General features: G+C 39.5%; 1 protein-coding gene across 7 annotated transcripts in view; it reads left to right on the top strand.

Moving 5' to 3' along the window:
- Window positions 1-19405, top strand: part of SPEF2 (sperm flagellar 2) — a 203552-nt gene that overhangs the window by 56307 nt on the left and 127840 nt on the right. For all 7 annotated transcript variants that reach the window (XR_011249554.1, XM_069555868.1, XM_069555870.1 and 4 more), the window contains 4 exons: window positions 10600-10819; window positions 13958-14112; window positions 16092-16140; window positions 17714-17775. Coding sequence is in view for 6 of the 7 variants with exons in the window: in XM_069555868.1 (XP_069411969.1) it covers window positions 10600-10819; window positions 13958-14112; window positions 16092-16140; window positions 17714-17775 (486 nt within the window). In the remaining variant the exon portion in view is untranslated. The remainder of the gene's footprint in view (window positions 1-10599; window positions 10820-13957; window positions 14113-16091; window positions 16141-17713; window positions 17776-19405) is intronic.

Raw genomic sequence — 19405 nt, 5'->3', positions numbered from 1 at the left:
TGCCCCCAGCTCCCTAAGTGAAGTGTAAGTTGCTCAGTCATGTCTGATTCCTTGCAACCCCATATACTGTACAGTCCGTGGAATTCTCCAGGCCAGAATACTGGAGTGGGTAGCCTTTCCCTTCTCCAGTGGATCTTCCTGACCCAGGAATCAAACCTGGGTCTCCTGCTTTGCAGGAACATTGTTTACCAACTTAGCTATCAAGAAAGCCCAACTCACTAAATTTCTCCTCAAATGGTAAGGCTTTCTAGGCTAGGCATCATCATGTAGCTGTGTCCTGGTAGAATCACCATTATGCCCTAGAATACTCATTAATGGCCATCAAGTGTACTGATACTCACAAAGCAAAACATCATTTTATTAGTTTTCAAAAGTATACCTATTGATGGCTTAGCCCCAAGAATGCGTTCTGACTATTTTGGGCTAAGAACTTCAGATGACTGGAGTAGGCTTGGCCAGAAGTCTGGCACTGTGCCTGTGGGGTATGTGTCTTATGTAATGGAAGGGAAGCTTGGGTCACTGGTAGAGTGAAAAGAAAGTGAAGTCACTCAGTCGTGTCCGACTCTTTGCGACCCCATGAACTGTAGCCTACCAGGCTCCTCAGTCTGTGGGATTTTCCAGGCAAGAATACTGGAGTGGGTTGCCATTTCCTCCTCCAGGGCATCTTCCCAACCTAGGGATCGAACCCGGGTCTCCTGCATTGTAGGCAGATGCTTTAATGTCTGAGCTACTACTGGTAGAGTATTTAGCTTCAAATTACTAGAACTGAAAACAAACTAAGTTCATTGGAAAACCATGGTAAGAGCAGTTGAATTCAGGTAACAAGATCAAGACATTAGACCATAATGGAGAAATGATTTGCAAAATTAAAGAATTGGTACCTAGATAGAAGTAAAATGGAAAAAGGAGTAAGAAGGATATAACCAGAAAGAAGAGCCCTGGGTGACTGATATGAAGTTCACCATTCATTGTTATTTGCTCTGGATCACATAGAATAGAGAGAATCTAATTCTGCCGCTGGCTCCTCATCTAGAACCAGCCAAGACAAGGTGGTGAAAATCTTCCCTAGGCTTCCTGATTTTCTTGTTCATCCTTTGTTACTCTGACAACTATAGGATCCAGCTTCTGTACCACAAGTCCAACTTCTCTTCAATCAACTGCTCAGACTTCCCACCAAATATTTTAGAGATAGCTCTAGGGATCTGGTAGATAAATATGGCAAGAACACAGTGAGGTTCAGTTCAGTTCAGTTCAGTCACTCAGCTGTGTCCGACTCTTTGTGACCCCATGAATCGCAGCATGCCAGGCCTCCCTGTTCATCACCAACTCCCGGAGTTCACTCAGACTCAAGTCCATCGAGTCCGTGATGCCATCCAGCCATCTCATCCTCTGTCGTCCCCTTCTCCTCCTGCCCTCAATCCCTCCCAGCATCAGAGTCTTTTCCAACAGGTCAACTCTTCGCATGAGGTGGCCAAAGTACTGGAGTTTCAGTTTTAGCATCATTCCTTCCAAAGAAATCCCAGGGCTGATCTCCTTCAGAATGGACTGGTTGGATCTCCTTGCAGTCCAAGGAACTCTCAAGAGTCTTCTCCAACACCACAGTTCAAAAGCATCAATTCTTGGGTCCTCAGCCTTCTTCACAGTCCAGCTCTCACATCCATACATGACTACTGGAAAAACCATAGCCTAGACGGACCTTAGTCGGCAAAATAATGTCTCTGCTTTTGAATATGCTATCTAGGTTGGTCAAAACTTTTCTTCCAAGGAGTAAGCATCTTTTAATTTCATGGGGTTAGTAACCTCAAAAAACCTTAATGGATCCAAGAAAGTCTTTGACTTTTGGTGTTGGGCAGATGTGTTGGGCTGAGGAATAGAGAAACTTCCATCCAAATGATGCCCTACTCTACCACTCCTATCCAGTACCAGAGTCTGTCAGCCATATCATTGAGTACACTGACCCTACAGTAGTCTTTCATACATTTGTCAATGCCATTCCTAAGCTATTTTGGAGCATTGTATACCTCTTTGGTGGCTCAGATGGTAAAGAATCTGCTTACAGTGCAGAAGACCTGAGTTTGATCTGGGTCAGGAAGATTCCCTGGAGAAGGGAACGGCAACCCACTCTAGTTTTCATGCCTGGGAAATCCCATGGACAGAAGAGCCTGGCAGGCTACAGTCCATGGAGTCGCAAATAGTCAGACACACCTAAGCGACTAGCACTTTCACTTTCACACCTCTTTGAGATATCAGCGTTTAGTAGTGAAACAAGAAAACAGAGTGACTGTGGGCATTATTATGAGAGAAGGTATGCTGTTTGGAAAAACCGTGTGAATTTTGCAGTGACAAGATTAGAGCAAGTCATAGTGTCTCCATGCTTGTGACATTTGAGAAATTCTAACCAAGCCTGTCTGACTGTCCCTGGCTGGTCAATGGCAACAGATGGGTGAATTCCAATGTAGAGGCCTCTGGAAAAGTTCTTTCTATGGTCTGCAAGACCATAGATATTAGTAAAATAGCGATCTGGAGGGAGACTGCCACCTCCCTGATGATGAACAGAGCATAGTTTGAGCATCTAAGGAATGAAGATTGCTGTTTTCATGAGGATAGTCACCACCACCAGAATTGTTTGTGGCACAAGGAGAGATCTGATATAAAGTTCATTGTGATGCCACCCCAAGGGCGCTTGGACTTCAGGAGAAATGAAGTAGCTTTATTCTTATTTTGTTTTAGACTCAGGCAACTGAGCTTTGAAAAGTGCTAGGCTGGCTACACAGCTGCTGCAACTTCCAGGGTGTCACATTCAACGCCTTGGAGGGCCATGTGGCTTGCCAGGACACAGAATGAACCAGTAGTGGGAGCCTGTCATTTTGGGGCAAATAAGGTGTTCTTTCCATGATCTCAGTGGGTGACTTTGCGTATGTGGAGTCAGACTGCTAAGCAGAATCTCCTGCCTGCTGTTTGCATCTGATTTGTCCTTGGGTTTCAATAAAACTGAAATGTGTTTGGAACAGGGGATCTCTTAGAGTGGCTTCATCTCAGTTACCCCCTGGTAATCAAATCTGAAGACAAAGTATCGGCCCAGTGATTCCAGCTGCATGACTTACAAGTAATTGGTAGCTCAGAGTTTTGGAAAAAGAAGCCTGCTGTGACTCACAACTGCTGAGCTTGCTGAATTTCTAAACTTGTCAGAAGGTAGAGTTATTGGATTGCATAGGGAGGTGTCATGTGGGCTTGTAGGCTTTGTCACTTTGTTGGTGACTGACCATAGCCAATTTGAATTTTCCTCCTTCCCTCCCATCTACAGCCATATCACCCTAAATGCGCTCGATCTTGTCTGAATTTTCCTCCAAAAATAACCACAAGGTACATGGATGTTGTTGTCCTGGTCTTCTTTTGTGACAGGCTAGAAGTAAACATGTCTGTTTCCATAGTATAATATCGGAGAAGACTGGGGAAGACTGCCTCTGGGACAGAAGTGAGCAGGCTTCTGAGTGAAAGCCATTATAGGATCAGAACCAGTTCTTCATATATCTTAATGAGCCAGAATTAACCATGAGATCAACTGATAGAAAGGCACTGGCTATTCACAGTGCTGCTTCTAGCCTGAACAGTCTTCAGCTGAGCAGAGCAGGTGAAGCTGTGATAACATCTGCTTTTCCTTTGTTACCATGGGCGACACTTGCACTTCCTGGCCACAGATAAGATGTGGTCCAGACTGAACAATCTAGCTTAGAGGGATGTGGTGGCATACCTTCTCCCCAGAGGTGCACCTACCATGCCAACGTCAGTCAGTGAGAGCTGCCCAGCACCATGCCCCTGCCTTATCTGGAAGTCAAGGGCCAGTCTGTCTGGCAGGAAGGCGTAGCCAGACATCTGACCAGACTCTGACCTGACTGCAGGTCAGGTGACCTTAGAAAGGCTTCCAGTCTCACTCAGCCAGCTCATCTTTTCAGGTTGTTCTGAGTTCTTCTTGGAACTGGGTGTTGATACAGAGCCTGTTCCATGACAGCTCTTGGAAGAGAGGTCAGGATTGAGCTGCCCATCACCTAACTGGACCTCTTTCCTTCCTCCTTGTTAGAGGCAAAAGAGCATAGCATCCATTTTTCCATCAATCTTTCCCATTTTTGATAAGAACCTGCCTCTCAAACAGGTCCCACACAGTAGTCAAGCCCTATAGGGTTGCCAGTTTATATAAGCTGAATTTCCCATCTGGCAGAATACCCAACCACCCTTTCTTCTTCTGAGAACCAGGGGTGGTTATAAGGAACTTTAAAGTCTGAATTACAAACATAAGCAGTTCCTCCAGATTCCCTCAGGGTTTGGGGGTGGTTGGAGGAGAAAGTCTGGGAAAGCAAGGCAAAGGACAGAGGCTCCAAAAAGCTACGAGCTTGTACATTAGTACTTCCCTGTGGAATTTGGTGTCTTCCTGAGTGCCAAATCCTCCAAGCATAGTAACCGGAATGCAGCTCCTAGACTTTCCATGTTGCCATAATAATAGATGTGCTTCTATGATATTTGATTCCCTCGGGTAGGAGACAGGACAGACCTGAACAGAAGGTCAGCCATGAGAACTAGCTCCAGGGCTCATTGAATTCTCAGAGCTGGAACAAAGGTGGTCAAGATAATTTACCTGAAGTAGTCAGAAACAGGAAGAGACAAAGGTGGGACCAAGCCAAGTCCTTTGAGCAGGCCAATGATCAAAGCTGAGATTGGGTAAGAACCAGACTAGAGAATGGAGATGAAGCCAGCAGATTGGTAGCTAGGCAGGCCAGGGCTCAGATGAAAGGCTTGGAAGTTAATTGCCACAAACAGAACTAGAATATCTGTCAGTGATGTGGAATACCCTGGGTCAATGTAATCTGTGAGACCCAAGACAAATATCCAGTTAGGAAAATGAAACTAACCGGATCATAATAGCTTGGCATAAAACAGACCTTACCTCTTCATTCAGTCAGGCTGCTCCTTACCCCCTTAGCACCCTGTAAAAATCTCTGGCAGAACTTCTTACAAAGTCCCATTTTATAAATTCTTTATAATTTAGTACATTTTAACTGAGATGCTTCCTGCTGCCATGAAAAAGGATGCCTCGGTTTAATGGAGAAAAGCATTTGAAAAGCATACTCCAAGCTGTTACTTCAAGACCTGCTTCCAGGGTTAGCTAGTTTCATACATTGTGGATTCTTGTTAACTTCCATCTGTGAGGGTGATTCTTGCTGATCTTATCCTAGATTTTAGGTTGGCTTGTGTCTATCCTATTTGGAGAACTAAGTCATCCTTGTACTTAATCAAAATTAATAAGAGGCAATGTCCACGTATTCACTCATTTATTTAGTTCACATATATTGAGCCTATATTTGATTGATTCACTCGTTCATTCAATAAATATTGAATGCCTATTAGGTTCCAGCATGGTTCTGGGAATTGAGAGTGAAAAAAAGAGCCTTCAGAAACAAAGTCTCTTTAGCTCATTGCCATTGTCCTTAAACTAGTCATCTTTATTCCGGCCTAATTTCTCTCTTTTTTCAGTTTTCCTTTTCCCTCATCATGTTCTTAATCCAACCTGACACATCTCCCTTTACTTACCCTTTATCTTTAGTCTTATTAGGAATTTCACAACTGTATTTTTAAGGTGATGCTGTAAAATATGTTCTACCAAATACTCAATCTGTCCATTTCCACTGGTCCTCTGCCTGACCTAAGCCTTCAGTTCTCTTCGTGGTCAACATTCTATCCCATTGTGTCTGACCACATTCTACAACTAACCAGTGAGGGAAGAGGGCTTTATTCTGACCCCTTTGTGAGGACGCATGCCTTTCTGATTACAGTGCACTTCTTGTTGGGCAAAAATGTGGCTGCTGTCTCCCTTAAGGGTATTACCATGTGTGCTTCCAGCAGCAACAAGAGAACTTCTACTAATAGTTAAGCATTCAAAATCAGTGGTCACACAAGTCTTTCACTCAACCTTTATAACAACCCTGTGAAATAGATATCATTATCATACAAAGATGAAGGAATTGACAAGAGTATAAAGCACTGAGTGCTCATTCAGTCATGTTCGACTGTTTATAACCACATGGACTATAGCCCATGAGGCTTCTCTGTCCATGGAGTTTCCCAAGCAAGAATACTGGAGTGGGTTGCCATGCCTCCTCCAGGGGATCTTCCCAAACCAAGGATTGAACCACATCTCTTTCATCTCTTGCATTAGCAAGTGGATTCTTTACCACTGCACCCCCTAGGAAGTCCTCATAAGTTATTAATAAGTGCTTTAATATCTCTGGTTAGGCAACAAAACTGTATGTCTTTCCTTTTTAAGTACATATTTTTATCTGTACAGTTCTGTTTATGCTTCAACTTTAGAACCATTTGTGATATCTTGAAGGAAAAATAAATAAATAGCACTAACACTTTTGTTTCATTACATTAAATCAGATTACTTTGGAGAAGAATTAAGTGGCTTATAATTTTGGACTTTTTTGAACTTCCCTTTATTCAAGTCATTTTTCTTACACTCGTCAGTAGAAATGCAAGACTATGCTTAGGTTATATTTTTCTCATCAATTCCAATGATTTTTGTCAAAGTTTCTAAATGCAATTTAAAAAGTTGACTTATGCTAAGTAAGCAGAAAAAATATCCAAAATATGTTAGGTAGTTCAGTGACTCAGTAGGTTCAATTCAAGAACTATGCTCAAGGTTAAACTTCCAAGGAAAATTACCAGAACCATCACAGCCAGATCTGATGAGAAGACTGTCACCAGCACAGAGCACTGGAAATTCAGGTTGCAGCAGCTACCTCTGCACCAGGAACTCAACTGCTAATTCTAGGAGCACTACTACTTTTTCTATTTTTTTAAAAAAATTTGCTTGATTTACAATATTGATTTACAATTGTTGGTTTACAATGGTGTATTAACTTCTGCTGTCCAGCAAAATGATTCAGTTATAAATATATGTGCATTCTTTTTCGTATTCTTTTCCATTATGCTTTATCACAGGCTATTGATTAGAGTTTCCTGTGCTATACAACAGGACCTCATTAGTTATCCATCCTGTATATACTAGTTTATATCTGCTAAATCTGCTAACCCTAAACTGCCAATCCTTCCCTCCCTCTCTTGCCTCCCCTTTGCCAACGTCAAGTCTGTTCTCTGTGTCTGTGAATCTGCTTCGTAGATATGTGAAATTTTCTACTTCTTTCTTTATCTTATTTGCATTGGCTAGAACTTCAAGAATTGTAAAGTAAAATAAAGTAAAAAAAAAAGAAAAGAAAAATGTGTTGTTCACTTTGGCTCACCATTACATATTGGTAAGATATGTAAAAAAATGTTAGGCCAGTCATACTCAGTTTGTAGCATACTAAGAAATTTGTTTAATTTTTTTTCTCATCAGAAATGAATTTTGAATTGATCAGATGCTTCTTGGTCAAAATGATCGTATGCTTGTATTTTAACCTATTAATGTGATATATGATAGGTTTTCTCATTTTTAACCTTCATTATATTCATGAAGGAACTCGTATTCAGTCATGTAATATAAAGGTTTTGAGCACATGTTCTGCAGTCTGTCTGCCTGAGTCCTTACTAAGCTCTGCCATTACCATTTATTGTGACTATGAACTTCCCAGGTGGCACTATAGGTAAAGAATATGCCTGCTAATGCAGGAGACATGAGACTCAGGTTTGATCCCTGAGTCAGGAAAATCCCCTGAAGAAGGGAATGGCAACCCACTGCGGTATTCTTGCCTAGAAAAATCTCATGGACAAGGATCCTGGTGGGCTACAGTCCATGGGATCACAGAGTCAGACATGACTAAGTATTTGAGCACACACACACATAGAAAAATATAACTTAGTTTCTATAATTCTCAGGGTTTTCTTCTGCAAAATTGGCAAGATAATTATACTTATGTGGAAAGAGCAAGAGAGTTCCAGAAAAACATCTATTTCTGCTTTACTGACTATGCCAAAGTCTTTGACTGTGTGGATCACAATAAACTGTGGAAGATTCTGAGAGAGATGGGAATACCAGACCATCTGACCTGCCTCTTGAGAAATCTGTCTGCAGGTCAGGAAGCAACAGTTAGAACTGGACATGGGACAACAGGCTGGTTCCAAATAGGAAAAGGAGTACGTCAAGGCTGTATATTGTCACCCTGCTTATCTAACTTCTATGCAGAGTACATCATGAGAAACGCTGGACTGGAAGAAACACAAGCTGGAATCAAGATTGCTGGGAGAAATATCAATCATCTCAGATATGCAGATAATACCACCCTTATGGCAGAAAGTGAAGAGGAACTCAAAAGCCTCTTGATGAAAGTGAAAGAGGAGAGTGAAAAAGTTGGCTTAAAGTTCAACATTCAGAATATGAAGATCATGGCATCTGGTGCCATCACTTCATGGGAAATAGATGGGGACACAGTGGAAACAGTGTCAGATTTTATTTTGGGGGGGCTCCAAAATCACTGCAGATGGTGACTGCAGCCATGAAATTAAAAGACACTTACTCCTTGGAAGAAAAGTTATGACCAACCTAGATAGCATATTCAAAAGCAGAGACATTACTTTGCCGACTAAGGTCCATCTAGGCTATGGTTTTTCCAGTGGTCATGTATAGATGTGAGAGTTGGACTGTGAAGAAGGCTGAGCACTGAAGAATTGATGCTTTTGAACTGTGGTGTTGGAGAAGACTCTTGAGAGTTCCTTGGACTGCAAGGAGATCCCACCAGTCCATTCTGAAGGAGGTAAGCCCTGGGATTTCTTTGGAAGGAATGATGCTAAAACTGAAACTCCAGTACTTTGGCCACCTCATGCAAAGAGTTGACCTATTGGAAAAGACTTTGATGTTGGGAGGGATTGAGGGCAGGAGGAGAAGGGGACGACAGAGGATGAGATGGATGGATGGCATCACTGACTCGATGGACGTGAGTCTGAGTGAACTCTGGGAGTTGGTGATGGACAGGGAGGCCTGGCGTGCTGCGATTCATGGGGTCGCAGAGTCGGATACGACTGAGCAACTGAACTGAACTGAACTGAACTGAAGAGTTGTATGAGAATCATTAGAAATAATTCATGAAAACAGCAGTATATGGGATATACTGAATGTGTAGTAAATGTCAATTAATATAATTGTTTTGTCTTAATATAGGCTGATTGTTGTCAGTATTTTATGCATGATTCTTGCGGTATATTTCCAAATGAGATTGGTTTGTTATTTTCTTTTTTGGATGCTGTTTTTGTCAATGATCTTTGACACCTTTTTAGTATCAGTGTTACATTAGTCTCGCCAAGCAAACTGGAAAGCTATCTTCTTCCATATTTCAGAAGACTTTAAATAACATTTAAATTTCTGTTTGAGAAATGAAAATTTTTCTTTTTCTTTTTCTGTTAGTAGTATCATCAAGTTTCCCAGACACAGTTCTTCAATAATGTTTTTCTTTCTTTCATGCCTTTCATATTTACAAATATTCCTTTTAAATTAATTTTAATTATTTGTACTTTCTTAAAATATCATTTTACCATTTGTTAATAAATTCAAATTTGTCATAGTAGAGTTGTATATAATATTTTCTTAAGGATTTTTAAGTCTCCTTAAAATCTGTTGTTACTGCCTTTCTTATGTTAAAAAAAATTGTTACTTGCTATATTTCACCCTTGTGCATAACTGGTTGCAATTTCATTATGATCAATATGAATAAGTTCTAGAATTATATCAATAAAAATATCTTAATAGTATTGCTCTCTAATTTATCAATCCCCATTATCATGAGTTTCTTCCTCCATGTTCTTTTCTAGTTATATAAAAAAATTCTTTTTTTCCTATTTTCAACCTTAGTTCACTTTCCTTCTTTTTATTTTAGATCAAAGCATTTTAAGCTAAATGACTATGAGTTTTCCTCTAACTACAGCTTGATTTCATCTCATATTTTAAAATAAATCTATCATTTTAATATTTTTCTCAGTCTGTCATTTACAAATGTTTATTTACAGTTTTAATTTTTCATTAAGAATCATTCAGAAAGCCAATCTTTACTTATTAAAAATAAAATTTATTTCTAGTTTTAGTGCACAGAAGTCAGAGAATGTGAACTGTATAGTTGTTGTTTTGTCTTTGTTTTACTTTTCCTCTAATTGTTTGATCATTGAAGCCAGAAACTTAAAGAAACTGGAAGACGAATATAGGAAACTTAGAGGACAACATATTGGTCATGAAAATTCTCTTTTATCTATCTTCAAAATATTTAAAAATAGTTTAGTATTTGCATACAGTAGCCAAATAACTCTTACTGTCTTTTATCTATCTACTGATAGCATCAATTTAAGTGTGTTAATACTCAACTGGCATTACAATTTGTCTCTACTCAATATGTCTACTTTCATAAAGTGTTAAGTATTTTAGAATTTATTTTTTATTTCTATATGGGAAGCTTATTTTTCACTAATATAAAAGTATTATGTTATTATTCATCTATGTAATATAACTATTTAAAGTACTGATTCACTTTTGTTTGTTATCATTTGTATTTATTTTCAATTTCCTACATGCTTAAATTCCACTTTTAAGAATATTTCTGTTTTGTTTTATTATTATTTTTACAGAACATGGTTGGAGAATGGGCCTTACCAGAAGAAATGGTTGAAAACTTACCACCCTCCAACAACTGCATATTGGGCCATGTGATTCACAGACTAATTGAAAGTTCTCTTCCTCCTCAAGTTGAATCTACAGTACCTGAGTTACCTTCATTTGCTATAAAAGGATGCTTGTTGGGGAAAACCTTTAGTGGAAAAACTACTGCTCTAAAGGCTCTAGAGAAAAGTAAAATTTATTTTCTCTTTTTTTTCCTTTATTGATTTCTATTTACAGTGAATATAGCTGCAAATGGCTCTGTCTGTAGAAAACATACATGAAAATCTGCTAATATATTTGGAAGTTCTAGCATTAAGAATATTGTAATAAAGTGATCACATAACTTATTGTCCAAAGCAGACACTTTTAAGAATATAGAGTCATGAATCAGAACTGTCCCAAGGAAACCTGGATCTATGAGCTTGCTATATAATGATGATGTATAGTATAAAGGGAAATAATATCTTAAACCTTTCATCATAGAGTTTACTTACTTTTCCAATAGATGAAATAGGAAAATAACAACTTGTCACATATAGAAAAGATATAGACTTAAAATTGTAACTGTTTTCATCCTTCACATCAATTGAGTTCTTTCCCTTTCATGAACTTTTGGCTTTTTCTCTAGAAGTTCTTTCAATTAGAAGTGAAATCACAGATTTCCATCTATTTAATAATTTTTCTTTAATACTACTTACCTATTACTGTTGTTAATAAGTGAGTATTATCAAAGAAAAGCTAATTAAATAGAATATGCCAACAAATTTGGAAAACTCAGCAATGGGCACGGGACTTGAAAAGGTCAATTTTCATTCCAATCCCAAAGAAAGGAAGTGCCAAAAAATGTTCAAACTACCTCACAATTGCACTTATTTCACATGCTAGCAAAGTAATGCTCAAAATTTTCCAAGCTAGGCTTCAATAGTACATGAACCAAGAACTTCCAGATATTCAAGCTAGATTTAGAAAAGGCAGATGAACCAGAGATCAAATTGGCAATATCCGTTGGATCATAGAAAAAGCAACAGAATTCCAGAAAAACCTTTACTTCTGCTTCACTGACTATTCAAAAGCATTTGACTGTGTGGATCACAACAAACTGTGGAAAAATCTTCAAGAGATGGGAATACCAGACCACCTTACCTGCTTCCAGAGAAATCTGTATGCAGGTCCAGAAACAACAGTTAGAATCAGACATGGAACAATGAACTGGTTCCAGATTGGGAAAGGAGTATGTCAAGGCTATATATTGTTACCCTGCTTATTTAACTTATATGCAGAGTACATCATGCGAAATGCTGGCTGGATGAAGCACAAGCTGGAATCAAGATTGCTGGGAGAAATATCAATAACCTCAGATATGCAGATGACACCACCCTTATGGTAGAAAGCAAAGAGGAGCTAAAGAGCCTCTTGATGAAAGTGAAAGAGGAGAGTGAAAAACATAGCTTAAAGCTCAACACTCAAAAAACTAAGATTATGGCATCTGGTCCCATCACTTCATGGCAAATAGATGGAGAAACAATGGAAACAGTGACAGACTTTATTTTCTTGGGCTCCAAAATCACTGCAGATGGTGACTGCAGCCTTAAAATTTAAAGACACTTGCTCCTTGAAAGAAAAGTTATAACAAACCTAGACAGCATATTTAAAAAGCAGAGATATCACTTTGCTGACAGAGGTCTGTATAGTCAATGCTATGGTTTTTCCAATACTCATGTATGGATATGAGAGGTGGACTATAAAGAAAACTGAGTGCAGAAGAACTGATGCTTTTGAACTGTGGTGTTGGAAGAGACTCTTGAGAGTCCCTTGGACTGCAGGGAGATCAAACCAGTCAATCCTAATAGAAATCAGTCCTGGATATTCATTGGGAGGACTGATGCTGAAGCTGAAGCTCCAATAGTTTGACCACCTGATGCAAAGAGCTGACTCCTTGGAAAAGACCCTGATGCTGGGAAAGATTAAAGGCAGGAGAAGAAGAGAAAGACAGAGGATGAGATGGTTGGATGGCATCATCGACTCAATGGACATGAGTCTGAGCAAGCTCCAGTCGACAGTGAAGGACAGGGAAGCCTGGAGTGCTGCATGCATGGGGTTGCAAAGAGTCGGACATGACTGGGCAGCTGAACAACGATTACTGTTTTACTAGAAAATTTAAAAATTTTACTAAGATCAGTCTGTATTAAGACTGGTAGGTCATTATTGAGATGTTAAATAGACCTGTCTAAAGCCTGACAAAACTCAATGAGATACCACTCCACACCCAATAAGATGAGTATAATTTTTTAGGAAATGGAAAATATGTGTTGGTGAGGATATAGAGAAGTTGGAACTCTCATACATTGCTTTTGAATGTTAAAATGCTGTAACCACTATGGAAAATAGTTGGTGATTCCTTGATAAGTTAAATAATTACTGTATGACTACAGCGATCCCACCACTGGTATATACTCTAAAGAGTAGAAAACAGGTGGTCCAAAAAAAAATCCCTTGTACAGGAATATTCATAGCGGCATTATTAATGATAGAGAAAAGGTGGAAACAACCCAAATGTTCATCACCAATGAGTCATTAACAAAATGTGGCATATCCATACTATGGAATACTACTCAGTCACTCTTATGTGCTACAACATAGATGGACTTTGAAAACATCATAGTAAGTGAAAGAAGTCAGATACAAAAGACCACATATTGTTTGATTCCTTGGATATAGAACGTCTAGAATAGGCAAATCTCCAGACAGAAAGCAGTTTGTTCTTGGGGGCAAGGGTAGGAGATAGGAAGTGACTGCTTAATTGATGCAGGGTTTCCTTTGGGGTGATCAAAATTTCTGGAAAAAAGATATCAGTAATGATTGAACAACATTGTAAATGACCGTAATATTGAAATGTATCTTTTAGAATGGTTAAAATGGGTCATTTTACATCGTGTGAATTTTTGTTGCTGTGTAGTTGCCAAGTTGTGTCCAACTCTTTTGCGATCCCATGGACTGTAGCCTGCCAGTTTTCTCTGTCCATAGGATTTTCCAGGCAAGATTACTGGAGTGGGTTGCCATTTCCTTCTCCAGGGGATCTTCCCAACTCAGAAATCGAACCCACACCTCCTGAGTCTGCTGCGTCTGCAGGCAGACTCTTTTACCACTGAGCCACCAGAGAAGCCCCGTATGAATTTTACCACAGTATTAAAAAAAAGAAATCTTGACCCAAAAAGCATTTCTAGGAGACCCTAAACAGAATCTTCTAAGTTTGAAGCCAGCACTGAAGAACAATGATTCAATTTCCTAAATGAAAAGCTATTCGTAAAATAATCTTTTGTATTTTAGGCTTTCCTATTCAGGTACTTTCTATTGACACTCTTGTTCAAGAAGCTATCCAAGCATTTCATGACAATGAAAGTATCAGCGGGGCCCATGGACTTCAGAAAGCACCTGAAGAAAAGGTTTTACCCGTTAGGCAAAAGAGTGGTAAAGAAAACCAGGCAAGTGTGACCTTAGTTTTCTTCTCTGCACTTCATACATTAGAGATTTCCAACTGGCTGGCATCTAAGAGATCCTCTAGACCAGAGATTGGCAGAGTTTTCTGTAAAAGTTCAGACTGTAAATATTTTAAGTTTTATGGGCCCAGAGGCAACATCAAGGATATATTACATGGGTACTTACATAACAAGAGAAAATTTCAACCCCCATCCCTACTGCCCTAATACATACAAACACACACATATTATTACCTAGGTGGGCCATCCAGTATGGTAGGATAGACTTGAGTTCAGGCATTCTCCTGAAGAAAGAGCCACTGGTTGGTAAGGGGGTTCATTCAGTCGCTAAGTCATGTCCAACTCTTTGCAACCCCGTGGACTACAACATGCCAGGTTCCTCTGTCCTCTGCCTTTTCCTGGAGTTTGCTCAAATTCATGTCCATTTGTAAGGTAAGGGGGTGGAAGGCTCAACTGTAAGGGCTTGGAGAGGGGTGAGATGTTGGCGTTTTGGGAAAGTTCACGAAGTGATCAGCTCTCAGAGTAGAATTCCACTACGGAAACCTTGGCAGTGACCAGCAGCAAGTCCCCATCTTCTAGATGCAGCCCAGTGCCAGTCCTGGGCAGCAGCCAAGGAAGGTGTTGGAGAGGAGCAGACAGATGGCAAGGGGGATGCTTTGCAGTGCTATCCCCTGGAGAGATGCTTATGGACTGTGTATAAGCAACCAGCCTATTTTGCCCCAGGGATCGTAGTTTGCAGACCTCTGATTAGACTAATATATCTCAGTTTTGGGGGTGGCTGGTAGGGGAAGATCTCTTATGGTTTACTTGCATTACTGTTTCCATCAGTGTTGCGTCTTGCTTATTACGTAAAGATTCTGGGGCAGGAACTTGGAGAGTATGGCCCCACGTTGAGAATTAGGATGTGATCTTGTTATTGTTCATTCGCTAAGTCATGTCTGACTCTTTGTGACCCCATGGACTGCAGCATGCCAGGCTTCCCTGTCCTTAACCATCTCCCAGCGTTTGCTCAAACTCAAATCCATTGAGTTGATGATGCCATCCAACCATCTCATCCTCTGTTGTCCCCTTCTCCTGCCTTCAATCTTTCCCAGTATCAGGGTCTTTTCCAATGAGTTGGCTCTTTGCCATCAGGTGGCCAAACTATCGGAGCTTCAGTTTCAGCATCAGTCCTTTCAGTGAATATTCAGACTTGATTTCCTTTAGGATTAACTGGTTTGAACTCCTTGCTGTCCAAGGGAGTCTCAAGAGTCTTCTCCAGTGCCAGATATAGTCTAATCTGCTCTTTTAAAGGGAAACAGTAGCAGTTCTAAACATGAATTGATTCGTTTGGCATCACAGGCTTGTTGATGGTTAGGCTTTGAGGAATCCCAGATTCTAAATCCACTATTCTTTTCCCTACCTTATGCTGTCTCTGAATAAATTAACAGAGACTCTAATCCAGGTCATTTGCATGAGCTGCAAGGAAAATACCATTTAACCATGATTCTGAAAATAACTGGGAGGGTTTTTCTTCATCGTGGGCTGCCTCTTCTTCTGTGTTGTGGTACTCTGTATTCTAACTGATGAGGTAATAGATAATGTACATATTTTTCTTTATTTCCATTATGGCTATGACTGACCCCTCTAGGTCTGATCTTTCTAAGGTGGTTTTCCACAAACTCTACCTCTTTCTCAGCTCCCATTATCCTTTCCAAATGGCAGTTGTATATTTTACATAGAAACTGAAGACCAGCTGAAAGACAGATTATACCACGGGTTACTATGTGTTTCTCTAAGTACAATTATCATCAAATTGTGTTCATTTCTAGAACTCATTCAGTTCTTCCTAATATCATTAATGTTTTAGATTAATGAGTCTATGGTTGTAAACCTTACTTATAGAAGTAAAATCAAGAATGTTATTAAAATCTGACAATGTTAAAATCTCTCCGTGTGTGCCGGCATGTACTTCCTCCCCAAAGGACGTGCAAGATGAAGCACTACCAGAAAGAGAAGATAAAACCAGACTTGGTAAGTAAGATAGCAAAATAAATCATCCATCATTTACATAAGTGAGACTAATAGTAGGAGCACATGGATGTGAGCACAAACAAACTTTCAGGACAAGAGAGGAGAGATGGGGAGGGTTACACAGTTGTCTAAGTGGTCACAAGACAGAGAGAACAAGATCAACACAGCTGTCCCTAACCACTGTCTGCCACTGGCAATAAGAGATGACAATTTCAAAGGAATCTTTTCACATCCCTTCAAGTAGTTGCTCAGTTTTGTTGTGGTTTTGAAAACAGCCAGGCTAAATCATCATCACTCTTCCTGGCTTTGCAGGGAGACAGTAGTTACTGTTTCTTCTCACCTATGCAGGTGGGCGTGTACCACTGTGCTGTCTGCACGCAGCTGCTTTTGTTCACTGTGGTGAGGGAGGCTGTGGCTCTGTCTCATCCACCCACCTCAACAGTGGTTCCTCAGATATTATAAAAGTTAACGCTTATTCTCAGCCTTGTACAAAGCAAATAGAACCAAGCTTTTCAAACCCAACAAAACATTATCTTCCTTGGGATCTGGGCTTCAGTCCTACAGATCCTTGGTAAAACCATTGAAGAAAAACAATTTTAAATCTTGACTATGTTTTCTATTTGTGCTAGTTAAGGCTTTACCATATTTAATCATTGCATAAAGTTTGGTTCCTCCTGTCCCATCACCACTGGAGAAGGAAATGGCAACCCACTCCAGTATTCTTGTCTGGAGAATCCCATGGACAGAGGAGCCTGGTTGTCTACAGTCCAGGGGGTCGCAAAGAGTAGGACACGACTGAGTGACTAAGCACAGTACCATCACCTTAATGTCCATCAACCTTGGACAACATGCATGTTTATTATGAGCAGGCAGTTCTGCCAGAGAGGCCAAGTTTCCTGTCTTTTAAAAAAATATAAGCTGTCCCTTGTTTCAGTTATTTGTTTCTTACATGATAATTCTAATTGATTTTTAAACTATCGTTAAGTATTTTATGGCATTCTATTATGAAAGTCCAGTAACTTATAAAAAGACTCTGAAAACTAATTTTTTACATACAATTGGACTAAACTCTCTGACTTCTAGAATTTTCCGCCTTCAGACATGTTTATTACCTATAATTTGATAGCCCAGGAAAGAAATGTGAACGTGAAAATCACTTAGTCGTGTCCAGCTCTTTGCGACCTCATGGACTGTAGCCTGCCAGGCTCCACTGTCTGTGGGATTCTCCAGGGAAGAATACAGGAAAAGTGAAGATACAGTTAACTAGTTATATTTTTGGCTTGTTTTCCAAGAAGAGAAACTGTACTAAAGTATTTCTAATGACATTGTTATGAGTGAGCCACACTGGAGGAAAACAAGTAGAAAACATGGAGCCACACAGTGGCCAGGATTTAATGTTGTGAAATGAAGGTAGATGCCACGCTGGGCTGCTGCTTTCACTTCCTTCCTCTGCGTATCTCAGACACAGCTGAGTCCAATAACCCGCAGGTCCAAAACCACAGATGGTCAAATACTAACATGGCTGTTAGTTGTCAGTACCGGAGTACGTTCTCATCACTTTTTCCATTCCTAGATACCGATGCTAGAAAAGCAGCAAAAGCTGAAGAAGTCGTAGCGAGTGATAGTTTCTCTGAAGTAAGTACTATAATCTAATTTTGGCTACTAGCATATTGAAATGTTCTGTGATTCATAGCCTTTCTGTAGCATTTTCATCTTCATATGAAATAGCAATGTGCTCCTCTTTGGCTTAAACCTGATGATGAAATACTAAACCTGAGTTTATTTGATATTTTTTATATCTTTATATAGTTTGTATCTAAAGCAGTGGAAATTGCTTTCAGTTGTGCCTGGTAAGAAAGTAAACACATGCTTTTAAAAATTTTAGACTTATACCAAATTTATATTGATGTGTTTTTCTTTACCACTTAATTTATTATTTTTATTTCTTTCACAATCTCTTTATCTTTAAATTTTTTCCAGGATTTACCCTTAGACTTATTGGTGACTATGCAGAATTTTTCATTAATCCCCGAAAAAATGTTTACAACAATTTGCCAACTATTGCTTTTAATGAAAACTAATATTTCCATATATAGGATTGCTTTACTGTATATGGAAATATAATGGTCAAATAGAATGGTCACATTAATCAAGTGGGATTTTATTAAATATAATTAAAGTAAATAAATAAAAGTATATCTTTTAATTTATTGTTTTTCCCCCAAGGAAATCAATTTTATAATATTTTAGATTTCAAAACTGCTTTAAGATAGAAAAAGTTTTGGAAGAATATACACCAAACTATAAACATGATGACATATAGGGAGAAAAATGAGTTTGGAGAAAATGATCAAAAGGGGCTTATAACTTTTTCTCTGTATTTTTGAAATATAAATTAGCATAAAGGCTAAATATACTTTTATATTTACATTTATTGAGTTACAAATCTCCTGCATTCCATATTCAATTCAGTTCTAAGGGCATACTTTGTTCCATGTATTGTTGTAATCTGAGGGGGGAGTGTATATCAGTGAACAAAAGTGACAGGGTTCCCAAGCTTTAAGGAATTTACAGTCTAAAAGAGAGGGACCATAAACTCATATGTAAATGATTTTATATGAACAGAAAAGAAAAGGAAAAGTAGAGTAAGGGAGATCGCTTTGAGAGAGTGATGTTTAAACAGATTGAAAGAAGATTGACAGAATCACCACTGGCTCTGGGGAACCATTTCAGGTCTCCAGAAGAGCTGAATGATGGCCTTGAGGCAGAAAGGTGCTTGTGCAGCAAGGCAGGGGAAGAGAAGCGAGGAGGTTAGAGAGATGAGCAGGAAGGGAGAGGAATCAGGTCAGCCAGGGTCATGGAGGCCATGATGAGGACATTGAGAGTACAGGGGAGCCTTTGCAGGGTTTAAATAGAGACTTCCCCGATGGCTCAGCAGGTAAAGAATCTGCCTGCAATGCAGGAGACACAAGAGATACGGTTTCAGTCCCTAGACTGGAAAGGGACTGGAATAGGAAACGTCAACCCATTCCAGTATTCTTGCCTGGGAAATCCCATGGACAGAGGAGCCTGGTGGGCTATAGTCCATGCGGTTGCAAAGAGTTGAACACACTAGCACATAGTACCATTTGACTCATAAAATGCTAACTCTAGTGGCTGAGTTCAGAATAGACGCTTGGGATGTTCTGTTCATATAACAATATAAATGCTGGAAAAAATAGAAAAGCTAATTATCTGAGGGCCAAAATCAGGTATCAAAAAAGCA

Source organism: Ovis canadensis, chromosome 16 (genome assembly GCF_042477335.2).
Source record: "Ovis canadensis isolate MfBH-ARS-UI-01 breed Bighorn chromosome 16, ARS-UI_OviCan_v2, whole genome shotgun sequence".
Lineage (NCBI taxonomy): Eukaryota > Metazoa > Chordata > Mammalia > Artiodactyla > Bovidae > Ovis > Ovis canadensis.
The sequence above is the reverse complement of the archived record's forward strand: the minus strand, read 5'-3'. Positions and strand labels throughout refer to the sequence as shown.